The 23,931-nt window shown below is 42.2% G+C and overlaps 1 protein-coding gene across 1 annotated transcript in view; it reads right to left on the bottom strand.

The window, feature by feature from the left end:
• DNAH6 (dynein axonemal heavy chain 6) overlaps positions 1-23,931 on the bottom strand; it is a 3,423,448-nt gene that overhangs the window by 751,209 nt on the left and 2,648,308 nt on the right. Inside the window, exons 49-50 of the mRNA XM_069626424.1 lie at positions 12,234-12,476; positions 3,149-3,316 (exon numbers count right to left, since the gene is read on the bottom strand). Of these exons, the coding sequence (XP_069482525.1) occupies positions 3,149-3,316; positions 12,234-12,476 (411 nt within the window). The remainder of the gene's footprint in view (positions 1-3,148; positions 3,317-12,233; positions 12,477-23,931) is intronic.

Below are 23,931 nucleotides of genomic sequence, written 5' to 3' on the forward strand. Positions count from 1 at the left end.
AAAGCTGTCATTTGACATTGACTTTTAAACATTTTTCCTTATTTTCCAAAGACCAGATTCACACGTGTGCAGGCCTTTCATTTCAAGTTTCAAATGTGGTTCTGCAGATCACAGGATTGTTTTTCAATGAGTCTTTGAGGGGGGATTGCATGTACTGTTGGTTTATGGACACTGCACATGATTGCTTTGAATTTGACACAAAAAAATGAAAAGCCACGCTATTTCTTTCATTTGCAGTAATTTGAGCGCAATGGTTCACATCAAAGGGAAACAAAAGCTGTGTCGGGTGAAATGCAGAACTCTTTGCCCCTCATGTGATTTATCACTCAGACACTGCCGTTCTTGGTATGTATTGCCTATCTTTTTGGCATTCATATGAAATAAGCACGCAGGACTGTGTTTCAATGGAACACAAGACTTTGTGGTGTTTTAGATAAAAGAAAGAACAAATGCAGGGCCGTCTTGAATGCTGTGCGCAACTTTAGTATTCAGATGACAGAACCACAAATGTAGTGCCGTTCTGAATGCGGATCATTTTCTTATGTTTCAAATGAAAGGAAAACAAATGCAGAGCAATTCTTTGGGTGGCAGTGTACAATGCTCGCCACACATGTGCCAGGAAGACAAAAGTACAGCCATTTTAGTGGCACTGTTTAAATTCGGTTTTTGGCTGAAGGGGATTTCTGCTTAGGGCTTAAATGCATCAGACAGGGTTTTAGCAGGTGCATTCCTGCTGTTTATGTGCTTTGTCTGTGTGTGTTGTCATGTCTGTATCGGTCATTTAGGACGTGGAAAATACCTAATTTTGGCCCTCCTGAGACTCCCTAAAAGCTTGTGAAAGGCTTCAGGGCCATGACTAAAGTCATGCCAAGAGTCTGTCACCTCTTTCCAAACACTCTTGAGCCTTACAGAGAAGTGTAGGTAAAGCTAGCTCAGCTAGGGGAAATGCTGCCTCCTCCCACCCCTGCTTGCAACAACTGCATGCCCCCAATAAAGTTAGAAGTTGGCAGATGGAGCTTGCGAGTGGTGGTAGAAATACTTTGCAGGAGCCCTCTATACACCCTTTTCTCAAAGTCTCGGGATCGATCTATGGTTCCCCCCACTTGGCCATGCATGCTATAGTGTAAGCCAATCTCAGAGGGTTATCTGGGACTGGGGAGGAGGCCAAAGGCGGCATCCCTCTTCCAGCCAGAGGGGGTCGGCTACTATCTTTGATACAAGCAGGGTGATCTAGGAGAGCAGGGAAGCTGCCTACTGCTACGCAGATTTCTACCTGTAAGTAGGGCTGCCTGCTATGCTAGTGACCTGGCAAGAGGACTGCATAGGCCAGGCTACTATTAAAATACACTGGGCCTCATTACAAGTGAGCCGGTCCTGTAACAATGCTGGTATGACTGGCCCCGGCATTGTTACCTGACTGGCTCACTCCGAGTCTGCCGGTAGTGGCAGTGAACTTCATGTGGGATAAATGTCCTGCTCCTGCTTTGGGCCATTTGTTTTCACTGGGCCAGCCTGTGCCTTTATCACTCTCCTTTGTGTTGGAAGCTTGCTCTTTGAAGTGGGTGCCCCCATTTTCACACTTTAGTCGTGCTCCAGCGAAGGGTGACTTTTCTTGAAGTCCATGCTTTCAGAGCCAGCAGATCTGGAGAACACTGAATTTTGATGCCTTTAGCAGGACATTTGCATTGTGGGTGGTCATTAGATGGGAGAAGTGACATCCAGGCTGGAAGTGGCAGATGTCCTTGTGAAGTTTTGCCCGCAGCCAGCAAAAGGGTATGCCTTGGGCTGACAAATTCCATATAGACAAAATGGCTCTTCAAATGTCACTGGAGTTTTGTGAGTGAAACATAATATACATTGCTCTTTGTCGACCCAACCATCATGTTTTGTTTTCCTGATATTTTTTCACTTTTACTTTTTCAAACCGTTTTTATTTGTAAACATATGTGCAAGCCGTTTTTGTTTTCAATGTTTAAAAATCCTGTTTTTCATGTGACAGGGATCTTTGATTCCTCCTTCTTTTGTAAATTAAAATGCTGCTGATCCTTTGGTAATGACAGCTAGGCCCCTTTCCACATGGCTCTTTAATTGTACTTGAAAAACAAAAACAAAGGCCAGGCCGTTTTTGTTTCAGTGTTTAAAATCCTGCCTGCCATTCATGTTAAAGGGACTTCTGTTTGGGGCCTTTAAATGCACCCCACATTCCCTGATACCTGGCTATTGTAGCCCCAACAGGACTCCACAGAGAGCCACCTACAGACTAATTATTGTGAAACATGCTTCTCCTCCACTATATAGTTACAGCGGCCAAGTCTCTAATCTTAACAAATTTTGTGTTCGCAACAAAGTAGGGCAAAATGTGTAATTTTTAATCTGTCACAAAATATTTAAAAAATCTGCTAAAAAGAAGAACATATAGTATTTAAACCATCTGTCCCTTATTATAAGTAGTGTGATAGACAAATCCTTGTTAATTTCTGATATTCAGCGATCACAGCACCATGGCCCCAAATCCCACCATGGCCCCAAAACCCACACATCACTGATATGAAGGAACTCCCTTATGTGAGAGATTTTTCAAGCCATAAGCAAAATAAAGACAATTGACATGAATTCTGTATGTTTGAAAGGTAGTTATAACTATTTTAATTACACAGAAATGCTGCAAAATGTACATATGTGTGCTACAATATTTTCTTTTTCTTGACATATGTTGACATCTATGCTCCTATATAACGAAACTTACATAAATACAAGTGGAATATGTGTAATATAATTTTGATGTTTGCCAGTTGCACACATACTAAACATAACTTATTATAAAACAACAATGAACGGAGTTAAGAGAACTATACTGACATTTTCAATAACCGATCTAGTCGATTGTATTCTGTGTATACAAAATACATTATACATATTTAGTTAACTTTTTCTCCTGATGCTTAAACACAATTTAACTTTCTATTTGTGTTCTGATTGTATTGTAAGGACATTTCAGAAAGGGATGGATGCCAATTGAAGGAATGTTCTATTAACTTCCATGTAAGGCCACACTCTACCCTACCATGCCCAATTTTGTATTAAAATGTGTTCACTAATTATAAGCCTTTCGCAAAACTATTATTAATCAGCAGTTTTGTCACTGTACCTGGTCCGCATTTTCTTGATCGACAGACAATTTTTCCATCAGGATATCCACATCCACAGACTTATGTTTTAAGACAGGCTCCAGAGCCGAAAGTTCCAATTTCATCTTGTCAACTAAAATATTTGTCTCCCAGAGTTTATTTAAACCATTCTTTATACGATCTCGAGCCTGTATAAAATAAACAGAAATGGCAAAAAAATTACTAGAATGTGTTTGCAAGCACTTAAATAAATGGTAAGGCCTAAAGGAATCAGCTAATCACAAGGATCTTTGTAAGTCAGGTAGGTCCCTTGTTCCTTCCTAAAAGAATGATGATTGAGTGATACACAACTGTTGCCTATTTCCAAGGCTACTTTGCCTCACAGAAAAGCCCTTCACTCACCTATTGGCAGGAACGGACTCACAAAATCGTCCAAGTTTTGAGAAAAAACAGCATTGGGTCTTATGAAAGGACTGAAATAGACACATATTTAGAATGGGGAGCTGTTGTCTCGAAAATATGATCGATCCATTAATATGCTGTGTGCATGGCCTAAATCTGTACGCTAAAATTTACCAAAAGAAAAAGAGGGAACGCAATGTGATGGATAGATGATTGCAAGTTATCTGCCCAAGCACATTCATGCTGAAATCTAGATGGAATGAATCCTTCTTCCAGACATCATGAATCCACACAATTATAAATATGCATGATAAAAGCAGACTCAAGCATTGGAGTCCATTTCTGTAATTTTCCATTATCCAAGCCTTTTATGAGAAGCAATAGAATAATCTTGTGGACTGTTTTTGTTGGGTCACAAGGGGTTGGTGGATCTTTTATAGGTTGAGGCTTGGTGCACAGTTGAAACAGTGATTCATTTTAGGAGGGCGCGCAGCAGGTAAAACTAGCAAGCCTAAATTATACCATCTTTTTATGCAGTGACAGTCCTCCACTGTGCTCTACAGAGGAGGCAGGCCCCAGTGGAATAATTTAATAGCAATAATATTAAATGTTCCAATTTGTATAGGGCACAATGTGAACTGATATGTCTCTTGGCACTGACAACAGGTGTTCGTGTTGGTTAGAGAGGAAAAGAAATCAAGGCACCTGCAAAAGGAATGGAGCATAGGGGAAGACATTAATTGGAATATGGTGTAAAGACAGCAGGTAGACTTAACAAGTGCATACCACCAGCAGCCATTTATGAGCACTCTTGTTACAAGTCACTGAACGAGCTCCTAGCTGAGCGTACCACCTTTTCGTAAGGGTCAAGACTATAAAGCTCATTTGGCAGTGCTCTTTCGAAGAATAGTATAAAGGTTTTTACCAAAACCTAAGCAAGCTACATGTATTACCCGTTCCATCACTTGGGCCATGGTCAAGCAGTCAAATAATTCGATTTGCCAAGCATGATATCCCTTGTGTATCCTGCAACCCTATTCATTATAAGTGATTCCCATAATATCTCTGACCTAGGAGGTCAGGCTGACTGGCTTATAGCTGCCAGCTATTTTACTGTTTGTGTTCTTTAAATCATGTGTATTATACATTTGCACAGTGAAAAACCACACTAGTCGTGTATGGATCATCCTAATTACTTACATCATAAGAGTTAATTTTAAGTGCCTACTGGAAAAATCTAGTGGCTCGTCCACTGTATGTATGTGTGTGTGTGGTTTCAACAGAAAACTGACGTGATCTTCATTAGAACATATTAATTTCATTAAGAGAAGATGCCTATAAAGTGCATACACAAACATGTACATACTAGACAATACTTTCCCGACAACCTACTGTGCATATAAAACCAATGCATAAAATCATGTGATATCGTAACTACAAAAGTTAGATGTCATTGGTTGCTGTATGATGGATTAGTGCTCTCTGAAAATGTTCTCACCAGCTGCTTAACATTCTGTGATGTTGCCACAGTTGTAGTGTTTGAAAGCCTCTTTGCATACCCGTGCACAATATTAGAAATTGTAATTGTGATGTATACCTCATATCTATGGAGCACGTGCGTTATCGATCAGTGTTACAACTGCTATGAGGACTTGTATTCCAATATCCTAAATATCGTAAAGTGCTGAATGCCTGTATAAGTATAAGGTGCCATGTACAGTCTTTTCTATCACAGTTGCCATATTGCGTTATTCTGGGTTGATAAGGTTGGCGTAATACTTATTTTTTCATGCTGAAATATGTATGCGTAAATGTTAACCCTCAATGTCAATAAAGCTCAGTTTAAGTAGGTATAAACCACTCAAATGTATTCTATTTTCTCTGGAGGAAGGTGATAAGGATACAGTGAAATTAGGACATGAAACAGCTAGATAATCATTTATTGGAAAGATGGATCCAATATTGGTGACTATACCATACATCAATCATGTCCAGAGTTAAACTTTCGTTGTGCTCTGAAACACGTGTGTATGAGTACGATACAAATAAAATATCATATCATGTCAAACCTGTAATTCCATAGAATAGCTCATCAAGTGCATACAAAAAGGAACCCCTTAGTGTCAGAAAAAAAACACATTAAATAATTTAAATATAAGTAATTCAGTTATTAAAAAGCATGGATGCTAGGGACGTCTCCATAAACCTCTTCCGGCATATTGCATTCTAACGCTGACTAAATTCTTCCAGCACTCTGAATATTGCTCTCTATTATGGGAACATAAGATTGAAAAGACATGTGAAACCGAATTTTTCTTCAGCGCTGGACCTACCCAAAGGGTCTTGGATTCTTTTGGCTCAGCAGCTTCACTGTTCTTAACAGCAGGCTGCCTAATATGGCCGTTAAAGCGCTGTTTGGGGAATCCGATCAAAAATGTATGCATTGGTGTTCCTGCCGTGACAGACGACACATGAAATATAGGGGCATTTGATAGCACGTTCTGTGACTTTCAGAAGATCATTTAAATTCCTATGCAACCAAAGGGATGTTAATTTGGTGGTGGGAAGGGCATGTCAAAATGTGTCGCTCCCAAAAAAAGAGAAGGTTTTGGTATTAAATGTATGTGTCTGCCCTTTGTGCAGAAGGCTACAATTTAGCCTTATAAAAGCAGGAGGTGTCATTATGCAGGATAATGCACACCAAAGTTCACTGCAGGCAATAAATTGGGGAAGGCCGTTATATAAAGACAAAATGACCCCTTACTCGGGCTATGAGACTAACAGTTAAGAAATTCAATTAAAACGTTTGTACACTGAGTAACGTGTTCCTGCAGAAAGTATATTGCGTTTTGTGTGTCAACATTTAAGACAATGTGTGAACATTTGCCGAAAACCGCTATAAGCCGCTCCTATATCCATGGGCAGAACCAGCTCCTAGGTTGGGATGGCTTAAACCCTCCAATTTTAAGTCAGCATTCTGCTGTGACGTCCAGTCCAAGGCTCCATGACAAAGGGCTGCTTGCAAGAGTGTTAGGTGAGAATTGGTGTAGTAACACTATGCGAGACTACACAACACTTATATGCTTGGAATTAGGTAACCCACCTTTTGGTATAGAACTGTACTGCACGAGTTGGTAGTGTGACTGAGCAGCCAGGGTTAAATGGGAGTTGTAGCAATGACATTTGTAAATACAAGTAACACAGTAACACTTACACTCAAGGTTTAATTATAAATAATTATTTATTTAATTAACATCAATATTTAAATAAGTGTTCTTTAAAAAAGAAATTCCTGTAACCATGCAAATATACTTTAAAATTACTTTTCCGAATCAGAAACAATTGGTGGATAATCTTTGGATGAGCTTCATACACAATTCCTACACCCTGAGGTGACTTCAATCACAAGGACAGTAATGGCATTTATGTATCAAACTAGTTATACTTTGCAGATTCTGAAGTTGCAGAAAGGAAAGGTTAAAGGAAGGAAAAAGAATAAACAGGTTCTCAGAATATGTGAGGACACTTAGATCTTCCAATGAAATCTAGGCACGCCTTTCTCAGCAGTAACAGTCCAAAACAAGTTACTACCTATGAGGGACAAACAATATCAAAGTCACTGACCTAGAAGAGTCTGCAGGTAGCCAGGACAGCCAAAGTCAATTTGATCCAGTCTATGGAGATGAGGCACTTCTTAGATAAAAGTCTTGCAACAAGTTAGAGAGTTTTGTAGTAAAAAATCACTTATAGGCTCACAAGCTGTTAAGCCTGTGCACAGCAGAGTTGGAATCAACTCTTAAAATTAAGCCAATGCAAATCTCAACTGAGAAAAACAAAGCTAGAAGACAACAAGGTAAGTACCCCAAGTCTAAACAGTACCTCTGGATTGAAGAAGAGTGGTCCAGCTGGAGTCTGTCCTGTTGCAGTGATGCAGACCATGGGTTCCTAAGCCTCAGTCGTGGGGACAAGAGGGAGGACGTCTGGAGGGCTTCTGCGGCGGCACTTTGGAGGTCGTTGGCAGCTACATGCTCTTTTCAGTTCAGCAGCAATTTGCGGTTTCAGCGCTTAGTAAACTGTACCATCACAGATCTTGGATACCAGTTGGACTTCCTTCACTCCTTGGGTCCTGCACTCTGGTAAGGGGACTCGAGCTCTGGTTGTCCTTCTTCTGGCGGTTCCTTAGGAGACTCCTGGAGCTTCTGGCTGGATTTCAGATATTGCACTCAACAACGAATTTCTCGTCCCCTGGTACTTGGTGCCTGCAGCAGCAAAGAAGTACAGCAGGTCAGGGAAGCTGGTCCAGTGGAGTTCATCTCGGGGTTAGTTGGTCCCACTAACCCAAGGAAAGAAGTCGACCCTTCCAGAGCTTCTCTGTCAAATTAAAAAAGGAGTTTCAGCACAGTGGCAGGGCTTCACCGGGCAATTCAAAGGTCCAGGAGGATGCAGTAAGCTTTGTTCATGGTTTCTTCATCAGGCATTTCTCCCAGTGTTCGACTCTGCCAATCAGGACTAGTTGCATTCATGCGCTCATAGAGACAAAGGACAGGGGAGTTTTGGGACCCTCCCTCACATTCTGCCTTTCCAGACACACTGGAGTCAGAGGCAGGCATCAGAGCTGAAGCCCGCTAAAGGCAAAACTAACAAAGGGATCAACTCGGCCTCAATGCACAGAGTACAACCCAAGAAAGACCTCACAAACAGAAAATGCCGAAAAAAGAGGTCAGGGGCCATTTTGATGAAATGGTAACCCATGGGTGCTATACTGCAGCTGAGGGTTCATCTTGCGGTAGAAAAACACAATGGTAGGAAATTAAACCACTGCCACCAGCCATTTAAAGTAGAGAGGGTAAGATACATTTTTTTACATGAGAATATAGGATACAGGGATACTAGCTAACCCCCCAGCACTCCACATAAGATGGGGTGTGCTGGAACCTACAAAGAGGAAAGGTAAGTAAAGTCAATTTCACTTTACTATTCTTGGGAACAGTAGTTCACACAAGAAAAGGTATTTAGACCTTATGAGAAATCTAAAGGATTTCTCTGTGACACTGCACTGAAGGTGCTGTGAGTCACCATGGAAAATGTAGATGCTTATGGAGTTTATCAGACTCCAAAAACAGTGGAAACACATAATCCAAATCAGATTAAAACACATTCGAGAGTGAGAAAAAGGTCTCACTCACTCCAGGATTAAAAGAAAGTCCTAAAGTCCAGCAAAAGAGCTGGGGATTTCTAAGGTTGAAGGGAATTAGCACAGAAATGAGAATTCTCCCGAACATAGAGCCTGCCAGATTTCTCATGTTGGAGAGCTGAGTATTTAAATGTGCAGAGTCAATAACATGACAGCAGAGTGGAGAAGCAGAGGACATAAGCCTGCCCATACCAACTATGATAAAGCCAAAGGTTCACCTGCGGAGCTCAGCTTTTAAACGGCCCACACCTCTAATGATTAGTTTTACTTTTTAACCTAAATAGCTTCTGAATTGGGGTGCAATATATATCTATGAGCCAAAGGAAGGTCAACTATCGATTCAGTGGCCTAGGTTCAGAGGAAAAGGGTGGGGAAAGAGGGGCAACATTCAAATGGGTTAATGGCCCTGTGCGCACGAGAAGCTTTCAGAATGGTCATCCAGCCCCTGGAACATTTTGAGGCTGGCTCGGCCCCTGCCAATAGCCATGATTAGTAGACTCATTTGCATGGAGCATTCCGTGAAGCATCAAGGCCCAAAGCAATTGAGTAACAATAGCGTCTGGCATACAGTATCAATGCTTTGTGAGAGCAAAGATGCAGCCTTGACACAAATGTGAAGGAAGAGGCTGGGGCCAAACTTGCAGAGTCCATGTGTAGTGACTGGAGACATTCTCCTGACTTCAATGGGGCAGGTAGAAGATTTTGTCTTGATGGCAGTGACAGAGTGCAGGGAGGAGCTGGGTGGTAAACAGTCAGATGCAGAGGGGTGTTGGAGCTAATTTGAAGTAAAACTGGCACTCGACTTTCACATACTCGCATACCTCGCCATCCTGTTGGGCATTCAGAGATATGAAGAGTGAGTGAGAGCTGAGCAGCTGTTGCCAGGATGATTAGAATGTTGTGTGCAGCAGAGATATTCAACTATATTCTCACCATTTGGATAGGCTGAAATGCATTCAAAATTGACATTTCACATAACTGTATATTTGTACAGTTGCTTGATGGGCAGGGGGGACAGGTCAACATAAGCAATAGGCAATATATTGGTTGTCTAAATTGTTAGTGTGTCCGTTGAGTAAGGAGGAACTATTCATGTATACTGTGATGAATCAGATGGTGCCTTCACTCATTTCCTGGCAGTGACATCTCCCCGTGTGGCTAGGGGATGGCAGCCGCTACCTGATCCTGACCCTGGGGGCGGCTATATGATGGAGGATCACATGGGGGCAGTCAACCTCCAGGGGAGTAGTGAGACTTCATCAACAAGACATGGTATTCCCCTTCCTCTCTTGAAGATACCCCATCTATACCCAATGCCCTCATGACATATTGTTACACCTCCCCTCATCTTCCTAGGAAAGGTACTGAAGACCTTCGAACAAGATCTGTGTGTGAACCATCAAGATTTGGCTTGTCCCCCAAGATCCATGAAAGTATCTTCTCAGACACCTCTTACAAGTTATTCAGAACCAACTTGTTTTTAAAGATGTCTGAGAAAACATACACAAAGATGGACTATCATTCCCATAACCATGGGAATACTGGGACGAGGAAGATGAGCCAAGTAATGCTGAGTGGAAAAGACCAAGAGTCCAGGCTGTTCTGAGCATTTACCTGTAACCGGGTGATTTAATTTGGCGTGCTGGGGTTGGAGGGAGAAGGCTGTTTCTCTCATGACGGATCAAGTGACTGAAGGGCTGAAGAAGGTGTTGTAGAGCCAACCGGTTCATAAAGCAAGAGAAGGAAGGCTGACCGATACAGAAAACACATTGCTGCGGGAACTCCATAAGCCAGCACAGGGCTCCTGGGCATTTGCATGTGTTATGAGGTGATGTTCGCCTTACCGACACTCAGTACGGCGCAGAAGAGACCAGCACCAACTGCAAGAGGCAAAGAAGCCAAATGAAGGCAGCAAGATGGGAATAATCAATGAACGCCCACCACCCGCTTGGCGTGAGAGACAAGAAGCATGCCAGCAAGAGCCGGTGAGTCCCAGAAAGAGAAGCAGGGACTTCAGGGCATGTTGGCAATATTATCAAAGGCGACTAGCTGCAAAGAAAGCATATGAAATATATGAGACAGAAAGAAGCCGTGTGCATTTCTTTGAAGGGGAAAGCAGAGCGAAAACAAGGAATTTTCAAAGTGAGGAGTGTATGCAATACAGATATGAGAAAAACCCTGGCAAGATAATATACCAGGCCAATGCAGTGTCAGATAAAGTGAACATAAGAAAATCTTACTTTTGGGAGTGTGTGCAGAGGCCACCCAAGAAAAGCCTTGGAAGGAGAGCGCACGAGGCAAAGTGAAAGTTGCAAGTGAACTCATTTGAGAATGTCATGGCAGAACAGTATGCCTGGCAGTTGCAAGAGAGTGCATTTGAGGCAGCCCTAGCAGCAGAGTTTAATAGACAGTTGCAAGAGAGTGCATTTGGGGAAGCGCTGGCAGGAGAGTATACCAGGCAGTTGCAGGAAAGTGCATTTGAGAAAGTCCTGCCAAAAGAGGATACCAGGCAAGGACAAACTGAAGAGTGTATAGGAACCACCTTCTGTAAAAGGGGTCCTGAGAAGGATACAATTAGGACTAGTAAAAAGGTTGTGGGAAACCAAGAAGAGAAGAGGAGTAAAACCTGTCAGGAGAGTACACCAGGTATTCTGAAAAAAAAGCCAAAAAGCCAAATTGTTTCTTGTATCAATTGTGTTGTCGAACAAGATAAACTCAAAGACAAATAAATCAAGTTGTTATGTTTATCAATTGTGTTGTGGAACAAAAGAGACCTAAGGAACTGATATCTTTGAATCTACAACAGAAAGACGAGAAATCCAAAGGAAGGCAACCCTCCTCTGGGATAAGGAAGTCTATCCTTCTGGAATTTTTGTGTTGGACCGTATTCATCATGCAAGGCCAAAGAAATGAGCCCTTTCACCTAGAGTTTATTTTATTAGAGTGTGAGGGCCAGAATATTACTTTGGACATGGGACGGCTTTACTTTGGACATTCTGACCTTGACAGACCTTTAGTTTTGGTTTTAGGTAGGGAAAAACCTTAGTGCAGGGACAGATAGGCATTTCTCCACCCCCTTCAATTTTAACAAATATCTTTGACCAAAACCATGAACCCCTCGTGTCCGAGTCTTTCTGGTTAATCACAAGTAAAGATAGACGAAAATCTAAGCACACTGGAAGATAGTGCACACAGACGCCTGCTTTTTGAAAATCTCCAGAATGCAAGCATGGAATGCAAGTGGGATCAAATCATGTTAAAAACTAGCCAAAGTGCTAATTTCTTCATTATGTCAAGTAGGTCAAAGATCAACTATTTTCCATGTCAAAAACGTTTCAATTGTTTTGTGTACAGAAATGTACTGTCATGAACAATAATGTCTGGTTTAGGGAAGAAATATGTATGCAGCTGATTGAGGGATGCAATTAGAAAAATGAACGGAATGAGGTGCACGTTTGTGGGCCAATAAGGGTAGATAAATGACAGGTAAAAACAGAAAAACAACTTACCGAAATCAGCTGCTTCCTTTTCTCGCCCAGCATAGACAAGTAGAGATTAATTAATTCCAAATAGGAAGTGGGAGTTGTATAATATCGCCGCCTCAGCTCTGCATAATAGCGTTCCGCCATTTCAGTTACACTCATGTGAATTTCCACGCTCATTGCTGAAAACTTCTCTTTCATTTCATCTTTGCCAAGGTCAACAGTGATGAAAAAAGTCTTGGATACAGAAAGAAGTGCTTCTCTGGGCCACTGTAAGGAAATACATTATTTTAAGCACATGGTCTGTCTTGATTATAACAATGAAGTAAACAACTTCCATTTTGATATGTTTGAAGTATTCTATAGAGCTCCAAAATCATATCCACTTTAAATTAGCAGATGACTAAGAACTAGTTCATTCAGAAAGATAACAAACTCTCCTATTTGCTTCACAAAGACTTTCGAGTGACATCTAACAAAACAATCTTGACTGTCTGAGCACGTACATGGCTTTGTTTGGTTCAGATCTTTGGTTCAGATTTCATGATAAGGCAAATGAGAAACAATCAAGAACCTAGTTTTCCTTCTAAAGCACGTTAGCATCAAAACATTTTTCCAGAAGATATTCTAGCAAGTCTATCATCATTATTGGTAGCCTCATGAAGTACTTGCTCCAAAACATGCAAGTTTGGATTGAAACAAAAAATATAGCAATCAATACATCTCACATTATGAGGGAGTAAACAGGCAAAGTAGGAAAGTGAACATTACAGATCAGTTGAGCGGGAGGTGTGCAATGTGACAAAAAATATTCTGGGAACGTTCTTATTAAACCTGAAATCAAACTAATAAAATTAATACATTAAACTGAACGGAACACGAATACAATAACTGCCAACGGCACTAATGAGTAATAACTGCAGGCCTTGAGCCAATCCCATAAGCACTCGGTGATACATTGTTATGCTTGTAAATGTCACTTTCATATGTGCCCCTATCTACACTATACTTTTATAGCCGGTTTATAACCTTAAAAAATGTAAAACTCTCATGCTCGTGTACCTGGGGACCAATTTGCAGATTATTTTCTACTCGTGTGGCCCAAATGTCCACAAAATAAAAGCACTCTTTAAAATTTGAGTCACGCAGTGAATCTTTGCATGTGCAAGTGTGACTGTGCTTGCAGCACGGCTCTTGGTAAGGCAGTGGGTGTACTTGACATTGTGGCTAGAACATTCCAGAGAGTATCCTTGATTCACAAATGGATGAGCCCTGGGATGCAGTCACCATACAGCACCCTTACCCCAGACCTGCTAAGATCTCTCGAAAGTGAAATACAGGAGAAAGCATGCAACAGACGGGGGTCTTTCCAGATCGCTGCCTGCTCTACAGTGGTCACAATAGAAGCATCAAGCACAGGATGATGAGTGATGTTCTTCCAGTTTTGCATTTAGATCCCTGAGTGGGATTGCAAAACTGGCAATTCAAGTGAAAGGCATTTTTTACAGCTCATGACTTGAATTGTATACTGTGTAACCACATAGGTGGAGAACGGAGGCCCTGCTGACATCAGCAGGACCCTGACATACTACCCACATGCCCTAAAGGCTGCAATACCTATTAGCATAACAGACTCACATTCCATGCCCCAATATGCAAGTGGGGCTGGGTTGTATAATATTCACAGCTTAGTTGTCTCCTTTGTGAATTCAGACTTCTGCGTGATGGTCTTGATGGTCACACATTCCGATGAGCAGACATCATCAGCATTATTTGTAAATTATAGCTGTAGTGTTTAGTTGGGCCAATTTCATGAAACAGGTTTCCCTTATTATTGGCAAGATCAACTTCCGTATGGTGAAATTTGCTTACATCATCAATTACCTTAAGTTCACTGATTAAAGTGCCTCCACACAAACCTGCCTTTCAAGATAAACAATTGAGCCAAATGTTCCTAAAACACATTGAAGTGATCAGAAACTTTGGTGAACAATCTGCAAATTCAATACATTAGAGAAAAGTAGACTGTTCTATTTGTATGTGTATTTATTTGTATTTATTTTATTTGTATAGCGCACCAGGCCCAAGGGCATCCGGGTGCATCACTTAGTTACAGGCATGGTACAGGCAGAAGCATTTGAATTCAATATACAAAAAATATACAAGTTAAGCATTTGAATTGAATATACAAAGATATACAAGTTATACAGGTCTATACAAATGTACAATAGCAGGTTATGACACTAGGCCGTTAATGCTATAGCTAATGACTCTAGGACGGAGTCATGGTAAGTCATGGGCAGACAACCAGGCTTTGGCTTTGCGCTTGAAGGCTGGGAAGGAGGATTCGGCTCTGAGAGGATTAGGTAACGCGTTCCATAGCTTAGCTGCTAGGACAGGGAAGCTGCGTCCACCAGATCTTTGGAGGTTAAAGCGTGGGATGTCGAGGCAATTGGTTTGGGCACTTCTGAGTGGTCTCGCATCGGTGTGTAATGTGAATCTACTGGCTAGGTAGTTAGGGGCTTGGTTGGCGATACTTTTGTGTGTAAGCACAAGAGCTTTAAGAGAGACTCTTTGGGAGACTGAGAGCCAACGGAGACCCCGTCTAGAGTCAGAAATGTGGAGGGTCTTAGGAATGTTGAGAGCGGCTCTGATTGCATTATTTTGGATGATTTGTAATTTTTTAATATTGCATTGGTTGGTGCCCAGATAGAGGGCGTTCCAATAATCAATTTTTGGAGAGGACCAGGGTCCTGGCTAGTGTGGTGCAATTGGCTGGTGAAAGGAAGGGGCGGCATGCTGTGATGAGCTTGCAGGTGTATGATGCAGCCGAAGATACTGCGTTGATTTGCCTGGATAGTGAGCGAGTGGAATCAATGTAGATACCAAGCGTTTTAGTATCCTTAGCCACTTTGATGGTGTTAACATCAATGGTGAAGGATTTGAACGATGGGTCAAGCTTGCTGAGTTTTTGGTGGGAGCCAAGGATGAGGAGCTCAGTCTTCTCGTCATTTAAGCACAGTTCATGCTGCGCCATCTGGGCCTGGATGACTTAATAAATGGCGTTGATGGCTAGAGAGTCGGTTTTGTGGTCTCCTGTGATGGGGATAAGTATCTGGGTGTCGTCGGCGTAGTTGGTATACGTGACACCCAGTAGATCCAAAATGTCAAAAAGGGGTTTTGTGAATACATTATAGAGTGTCGGGGATACACATGATCCTTGAAGGACTCCATAAGTGACTGGAGAGGGTTCAGCAGTGGCAGTGGGGGAGAAGACCCTCATGGATCTATTATCCAGGAAGGAGGTGATCCAGGTTGTAGCTTTGTCCGAGAAGTGGGCGGCAGTTTTAAGGTGGCGGCATAGGATTTGGTGATTAACTAAATCAAAGGCCGCAGAGAGATCTAAGAGGAGTAAGAGGGCCAGTTTGCCCTCATCTTTTAGGTCTTCAATCTGAGTTTTTAGGTCTAAAAGAGCAGTTTCTGTACCGTAACGCTGGCAGAAGCCAGATTGCCTCAATCCCAGGAGATTATTGGATTCCAAATACTCTTAGATCTGCAGGTTTGCAGTTCGATCAAGAAAATTTAGAAGAAAAGGGACCGTGGTGATCGGTCTGTAGTTAATGGGTATGTCAGCGTCCAAGGTAGGTTTTTTCAGGAGTGGAATAACCCAGGCATCCTTAAGGTTGTCCGGGACAATCCCCGAGCTGAAGGAGGAGTTTATGAGTGTGGTGATGAAGGGCGCTTGGTTATGCAAGGCCTCCTTAATAATGGTGGCAGGGCATGGGTCCCCCTGACAATTGGAAGGCTTAAGGTTGTTGATGATGTGTTCAACTTCAGTAATGGAGAGAGGTGAGAAGCTAAATGGTTGCAAGGATTCAGTGTTGGGTTTGATATTAGCCTGAGGGGTGATATGTGACAGACAGGAGTGCAGGCTGTTTTTTCTCTCGTTTATTTTAGTCTGGAGGGAGGTGATTTTTCCCAAGAGGGCCTTTTGAATGTTAGCACACCAGATGCTGTCTTTGGAGCAGGTGTCTGGAGGAGTGGCAGGGGATTCCAGTTCCTTTAAGATTTTAAATAGCTCCTTGGTGTTGGATTGGGCTAGTTCAATGCGTTTATTGTAAGTCTCTTTTTTGCAGAGAGTATGGCTTCTTTGTAGTTTAGGGTAGCTAAGGCAATGCTAGCTTTATTGGCTTCTGTTGGATGGCTTTTCCAACGAGCTTCAAGAATCCTTTTTTCCTTTCATAGGGTTCTCAACTGTGGTTTGAACCAAGAGTTGAGGTGGGCCCGAGGTTTGGGTTTACGTAGTTTGGAGGGCGCGATAAGATCAAGCGCTTTTAGCATGAATTGATTGTATGTGTCTACTAAGACAGTAGGATCAGAACATGAGGAAGAGAGATCATTGAGAGCGGGGAGGATGAGTGGGATTAGTTTTGCGCAGGTTATGTTGCACTTATTTCTAAGAGTAATCAGATTTATCTGGACTGCACATTTCAAAAAACACTCAAAGGATGGTGATAGAGAATTAAAACTCTGTCATTGTGAGTCAGTTTGAATTTATCATTTTAGAGCGAATGAAGTGGGGCTCTGCAAGATAAAGAGATGGGGATTTTCTTCAATCACTGAAATTCATTTATGATTACCTAGTGACCGTCTCTCTTCTGTAATTTTGCATATAATATTGTTTATGTTCTAATGTTTCTTCTTCCCCCACCTCCACCTTTCTTCAGTTCTTAAGATCCCATTTCGGATTATCTATTAGTTAGTATTACAAGTTGTATGCTTCTTTTCATATCAATATAGCTATTTTCCTCCGAAACATACAAGAGTAGAGAGATGTCCGTCTTATCTTCTGGACATTTATATATTTGGTTCCTTAAACAATAGATGCGAGTGCAAACATGTGAACTGATTCAGTAATTTAACTTTTAAACAAGTCCAGGTTCTGCATGCCAATATATAGCTGGCTTGTTAATGAATGGTACAGACCATAACAATTGTGTCTGGAAAACATGACTGCCATATATAATCATTTACAATCTAATAGTTAATGTTATTAAAATCCTTTCCCAACATGTCTGACATTTGTATTTGTTCACAACTGAATGACACTACTTCATGAGTGAGTCTCTTTGTCTAATTGTTTGCCCTACAAAAAGATATGTTAATGGACAAGTTACCTCCTCTTTCTCCATGTCCATTTTGCATTTGTTTCTAATTCTCCAAGGTGTATAGAGTGTTATGCCTAACCATACTGCAATTTTGAATACACATCAACTACATGCAAGCTGACACAGTATCATGCTGTCAGCAGTGTTTTCCTTTTCCTAGCATCAGTGGTTTCGACATATTCAAGGGTGTTGGTCAACCATTTGTTTACTGCACATACTTTGCTCCCAGAAACAAATATCTTTTTTGGAGGAATCAGGTCTCAACTGTTACTGGGGCCATTAGACTCTGTTTGGAAACCAACGTACCCCCGGCCACGTTTACAACAGGTTGGTTTTTTATACAGGCTTGGCATAGGAGAACGAAACTAACTAATCTTCTTCCATAAACTGTAACTATATTCTTTCATGTGTCTCTTTGCCCATGCTAGTCTATGTATGAAAGAATGACTGCCCGGTCTGAGATGGACATTTACATCTGATGTATGCCAAAACCAAAATCTTTACACGCTACATGCACATGAGCACTTTTCTCTTCTGATTGGCACTGATCAACAATTGTTTTTCTATTGGTAATTTGTATTTTATTGTAGTAATTGGCCCAAATGCATAGTTTTTGCTATTATTAACCGTGATTGTGTTTCCATTTGTCTACGTACAAGTTGGCTTTTATGGTAAATTCCTTTTATCGAAATACGGCAGAAATGAGAAAAGGGTTTTTTTGTTAACTGATTGTTCTCTTTTAAGTGCCTTGTTTGATTGAAAAAATACAGCGTTTGTCTTACTGTGTATCTATAAAAAAAAACAATATAATCGCACAAAGGAAAGCCCAAGACACATTCTGGCTTTTGTTTCTAGATGTGTGCTGCAAAGTTCAATAAACCTAATGTTTTGCATATACTATTGATAGGTGCAGAGAATTTTTTTAATCTTTCAATGGAAACATAGCATTGTTCTTATAGTCAAAGTTGAGATCTTCATTATTTTTGCTTTTGGCCTCTAAATTTAAAGAAGTCTACAACCGTTTCATCTCCAAGTACAATGAAGATTGCCCAAGCGCTTAGCGCAGGTAGTCTTGGTTCTATTAAAGACACGGAGGTGAGCATTATGCTTTAAACTCCTTTATTACTGCACCCAACAGCTTTTAAAATCTTCAACTTTTTCTCTTAATTTTTAAAAAAAATCAGTTTGAACTGCAAACATGAGAAAAAAACAAACAAAACATAGAGAGAAAACTGTAACCAAAACTACAACCCAGATGAGTCTTTGCAGCCTAGTAGTCCTGAGCCTATGTCCTGCTGTTCAATCAGGGCTCTCCCACAGGTACAAATCCCTGCTACTGTAGGTCCCTTCCTCTTCTTTTTAGGTGCTGCTTTAACACTGTAACAGTCTAAGAAAAACAGTCTTGGGTAACTTCTGCTCTCCGCTGCCTTGAGCTGTCCTGTACTCCAACTAGTTCAGGTGCATTCCTTTCAATAATCTCCCTGCCAGCTCTGTGGTCGACTAATCTCGAGTATTCTTCTGATCCTCTCCTATGTGAAAAGAGAATCGTATTGTTAGGGAGGGGAATCCGCTGTCAATGTCCTATTTTAACACAATATACTGTTCAATCAATATTCAGCGTATTCCAATTGGGAGGGATAATGCTCGCCTCTGTGTCTTAAATAGAATCAAGACTACCTGCGCTTAGCGCTTGGGCATCTTCATTCTATATCAAGACCGGAGGTGAGCATTATGCTTGTTCAAAGCTCTCTGTGGCAATATGGTATGATGTCCTTTCATCGCGGGATGTTTTTTCGCAGGGTTTTTTACCATGTTTTTTTGTTGAAAAAAAACATTGAATTTTTAGGCGGGGTTAGTAAATTATATATATGGGTTGTGGGTGTTTGGGAATAAATACAAATGAAAGAAAATGGGGGACTAGGGGGAAACCCCCCAAAAAGAATAATAAATTTTTTTTTAAAAATCACGGTAAAAAAAACCAGCGAAAAAACATCCTGTGATGAAGTGACTGGAACCAGCAATATTAGCGGGTGGCTTGAAATAGAAAGTTCTGAAAACTGAGTCGCTTGACCAGTCCACTGCCTTCATGATCTCTTGCAGCGGAACTCCGGCTGCCAAAGCTCTGGAAGCCCTAGCTCCTCTGGTCGAGTGAGCCCCAAAAATGGAAAATGGAAATGTCTATTCCTGCCAGGGCCATTATTTCTTTCACCCATCTAGCTATTGTGGCTGGCACTAACGTTTTATGTGTTTTTCTGCATGCTATCAAAAGCTGCTTCACGCCTAGTGGCCTTACTGCTAATGTTGATGTTTCCTAACACTTGATGCACTGTGCTACACATAGTTTGCTGTTATTCGGGAAGTATGGATATGAGATCACCTTGGAGTTAGTTTTGGTATGCTGTGTGATGTTAAACGCTACGCCCTCTGGGTAGAATACCTTCCTGTCCATTTCTAAAGCTTCAAGTCTAAAACTCTCCTACAGGATACCAGACAAAGTAATGTGGCTAATTTCCCTGACAACTGTCTTTTCGAAGGTAGTTTGTTCCTTGGCCATTGCTCGAATAAATTCAGTATTCTGTTAACATCCCATAGGGAGGAGTATTTTGCTTGTGGAGGTTTGCTAACCTTTACTCCTTATAGCAGTCTAGCAACTGCCGGATGTTCTTCGACTGGAAGTTTGTCCACAAGATAGTGTCTGGCTGAGATTGCTGACCTATACACCCAGACTGTCCAGAAGGCTCTGTCTTGAGCAGGCAGAGTGGCTAGGAAATGTATCACTTGTATTACAGGGGCTGAAACAGGAGAAATACTCCCCCCAACCACCAGCACCATAGCTCCCAGGCTTGTCAAGCAGAATTATAGCTTCTAACTGTGGAGGGGGCCCATGATACTTTGATAAGGTCTGTAGCCTCTTCTGAAAGTCACAGCAGACAGCATATGCACCAGAAACGCTGCAAGCTAGGAGCGTCAGTGTCTGGTCTTATACCAGTGGGTGTGGGGCTCCCGACGCATCTGTCAGGAGATCCGCTCTGTGAGAAATCCACTGGGCGAAATCCGATGAACGTTCCATCAGAACTGGAAACCAAGCATGCGATTTCCATTTTGGTGTCACAATTACTAACTCTGCTTTGTCCCTGCGTACCTTTGCCAGTGCCCTCGCCTGCATCACAAAGGGGGAAAAGCATAATGTATCTGGTCGCTCCAGCTGTGAAGGAAAGCATTCATTCCTAGAGCCTATGGGTCTAGTCTCCAACTGAAGTACATTTTTGAATTGGGCATTTAGTCTGGAGGCGAATAGATCTGTATGGAAAGGGCCCCATCTGTATTGTAACTTCTTGAAGACTAACTTGTGTAGTTTCCACTCGCTGGAGTCTAGTAAATATTGGAAATTCCAGTCTGCTATCGTATTCAGAGCTCCCGGAAGATATTCTGCCATGAATGATATATTCTTCCACAGGCAGAAGTGCCAGAAGTCTTTCACTAGTTCTGCTAGCATTTTGGACTTTGTCCCTCCTAGCTTGTTTATGTATCTTACTGCCGAGATGTTGTACATCCGCAGCAGGATACAGCATTTGCGATTTGTCCTTGGCAAATGCTTTCAATGTAAAGGAGCCTGCTAGGAGCTCCAGACAGTTGATATGTAGTTCCAGTTCCTCTAGGGACCATTTTCCTCCTGTCTCGGTTTGCCCGCATCTGGCTCACCAGCCAGTTCTGCTGGCGTCTGATTCTATGATGAGTTCTGGAACGTCTCCGAAGATGGCTCTGCCGTTCCAAGCCTCCATATTGTGAAGCCACCAGAGAAGCTGTGTCTTGCAGTCTTTGTCTAATGGCAGTAGTGGATGATATCTCCTACCTTTCTGGAGGTATTTGATGTCGAGTTGCTGAAGGGCGCAATAATGTAGGGGCCCAGGAAATATTGCCTGGATAGAAGCTGCTAGGAGTCCAACTATCATGGCTAAATTCCAAAGTGATATAACCAGTTTCTTGAGAGCTGCTCTCAGATCTTTTTTTATGGATCTCATCTTGGGTGCTGGGAGTTCCAGCATTGCCTTCTTTGTATCTATAGTGAAACATAGGAACTCTGCTCTCTTGCTCGGGGTCAGTGCAGATATTTCTTTGTTGACTAAAAATCTTAGTCCTGTTATTATGAATATTGCCCAGTGTACTTGTTTTTGTAACCTTTACTTGTCCTCGCCCATGAACAGGATGTTGTCTAAGTAGATACTCATATGAATTCCCTGAACTCGAAGGGTGGCTGCTAGGGCCCTCATGGGCTTGGTGAAGTCCCACAACGCTGAGGCGAGTCCGAAAGGCAGAGTCCTGAACTACCATATATATCCGCCTTCCAAATAAATCTAAGAAAGAGGAGGTATTCTACTGCTATCGGTATTGTCAGATACGCGTCTTTCAAATCTAAGCATGCTAGCCAATCGTTCTTCCTGAGAAAATCTCCTAAAAGGTGGATTCCATCCACCTTGAAGTGTTTGTACACTAGCCAACAGTTTAATTCTTTTAGATTTATGACCGGTCGCACTTTGCCTTTGCGGTGAACCAAGAATATGTTGCTTAGAAAACCTGCTGTGTGTGGTTGCAGCCTCTCTATGGCGTTCTTCTGTGTCAGAGCTTGGATCTCTGTCTAGCAATGTTCTCTCTGATTGAGAGATGTGTATGCGCGGAGGAGGTCTGCGCTGCTCGGGAGTCTCTACAAACTCTAGTTCGAAACCTTGGACTGTCCGTGAAACCCTCACGTCGGAAGACAGCTCACGCCAGTTGCTTAAGAAAAGTAGTGTTCTCCCTCCTACAGGGGGGGGGTATGCTGCTATGCACGCTCTCACCTGTGATATTTCCCTGTTGCCTGAAATATCCATGCCCTCTGCGACCTCTGCAGCCTCGGCCTCTATTGGGGAAAAAGGCCTCCTGCTGCCTCGATTAACAGTATTGTGCTCTGGGGCCTTGGGGGCCTTCTCGTCCCATTGAAGCGGCCAGTCGAACGGCCTCTGTATCAACCGGCCCCTGCAAAAACTCGTCCTGGGGAGACTTTCCTAATAGAAGCTTGCGCCTTCTCTAAGGCTGTAAAAGTTCCTACAAGTGTATTCATTTCCTTTACAAATGCTTCACCAAAGAGCAAGCCCTGTGCTCCCTCACCTGCCCTGTAAGAGGCTAGGTCTCCTAATTTGTAGTCAATTTTTAGGAGCACTGTTATGCGTCCCTCTGCAGAAATTGCGCAGTTTGCATTTCCGTGCATGCATTCAGCTCATTGCGCCCATCCTGCTCGGATGTGTGCGTCGACTGGTTCTCCTGTGTGTTTAGCTCTTTCTGCAAGGTCCATGATTTTCGCAATGGGCCCTGCCAGGTCTAAAATCTTGTCCTTGCATGTCTTCCAGGCGCGGTCCATGTCTTTTCTGGTGTCATTACCAGCTTTCGTCAAAAAGGTAAGCATCTTGGGGCAAGTTCCAGGGTATCCGCTACTCTCCCGGTAAATTCGGGTCTTGTACACTCTGATCTTAGGCATAATCTAGTTTCCTTCTCTAATGGTTTGCGCATTTTCTGGTCGATCTGGGGTGCCTGATTACCTCTGTTTCAAACATGTACGGCATGTCCTTTTCATCTTGGGGATGCTCCACCTTGCTGGCTTTCGGCTTGCAGGATCATTTTCTCTGCGGCTCAGAGATCTCATCAACAATACTGGCATTGTCCTCCTCCTCTTCCTCATATTGTTCGAATTCTTCTGAGGATGAGAGTTCTTCTCCTGTATTTTACTCCCCTAGGGTAGGGGGTATGAAGCTGGTATGGCTAGCAAGCTGAATTATTTGCGCCGTGTAAACGGTTTCGTATTCCTGTCAAAGTAAGGTACATAGGCTGTGACAAAGTGACAAATTCAATTGAAAAGGCAGACCGGAGCCCAATGCAAGTGAGATTACTCGCGGGCCCGGTCTGCCTTCAAACAGAAAAATCATGACACGCTCGAGAGCATTAAATGCAGGATGCCGGTGCCGGCAAACAAATAAAATGTAATTCTACTTGGGTGACATTCAAAACAATATTACTTTGTACAATAAAAGCAGGCACAATACTCAGTGCATAATATGAAAATACCTAAATTTCCACACACACGGTATGCAAGGTAGTAAACAGGACGTAGCTGTCAGTGCAGCAAAAAATAAGAGAAAGGGACCTAGAGCAGCAGGGATTTGTACCTGTAGGAGAGCCCTGATTGGACATCAGGACAGAGGCTCAGGACTACTAGGCTGCAAAGACTCATTGGCTACAGTTTTCTCTATGTTTTATTTGTTTGTTTTATTCTCATGTTTGCAGTTCAAACTGATAAAAAAAAGAAAATTAAGAAAGAGAAAAAGTTGAAGATTTTAAAAGCTATTGTGAACAGTATTAAAGGAGTTTAAAGCTTAATGCTCACCACCGATCTTGAAATAGAATCCAAAGGCCCCTCTTGAACAACTAAGGCCATCTGCCATTAGTTGGTTGCTGTTAAGTAGCTAGGAAAGAAGAACCAGTAACGTTGGTTCTTACTTCCAGGCTAGTAACTCTAGGTCAGGTCC

Source organism: Ambystoma mexicanum, chromosome 6p (genome assembly GCF_040938575.1).
Source record: "Ambystoma mexicanum isolate Mex_15411 chromosome 6p, UKY_AmexF1_1, whole genome shotgun sequence".
NCBI lineage: Eukaryota > Metazoa > Chordata > Amphibia > Caudata > Ambystomatidae > Ambystoma > Ambystoma mexicanum.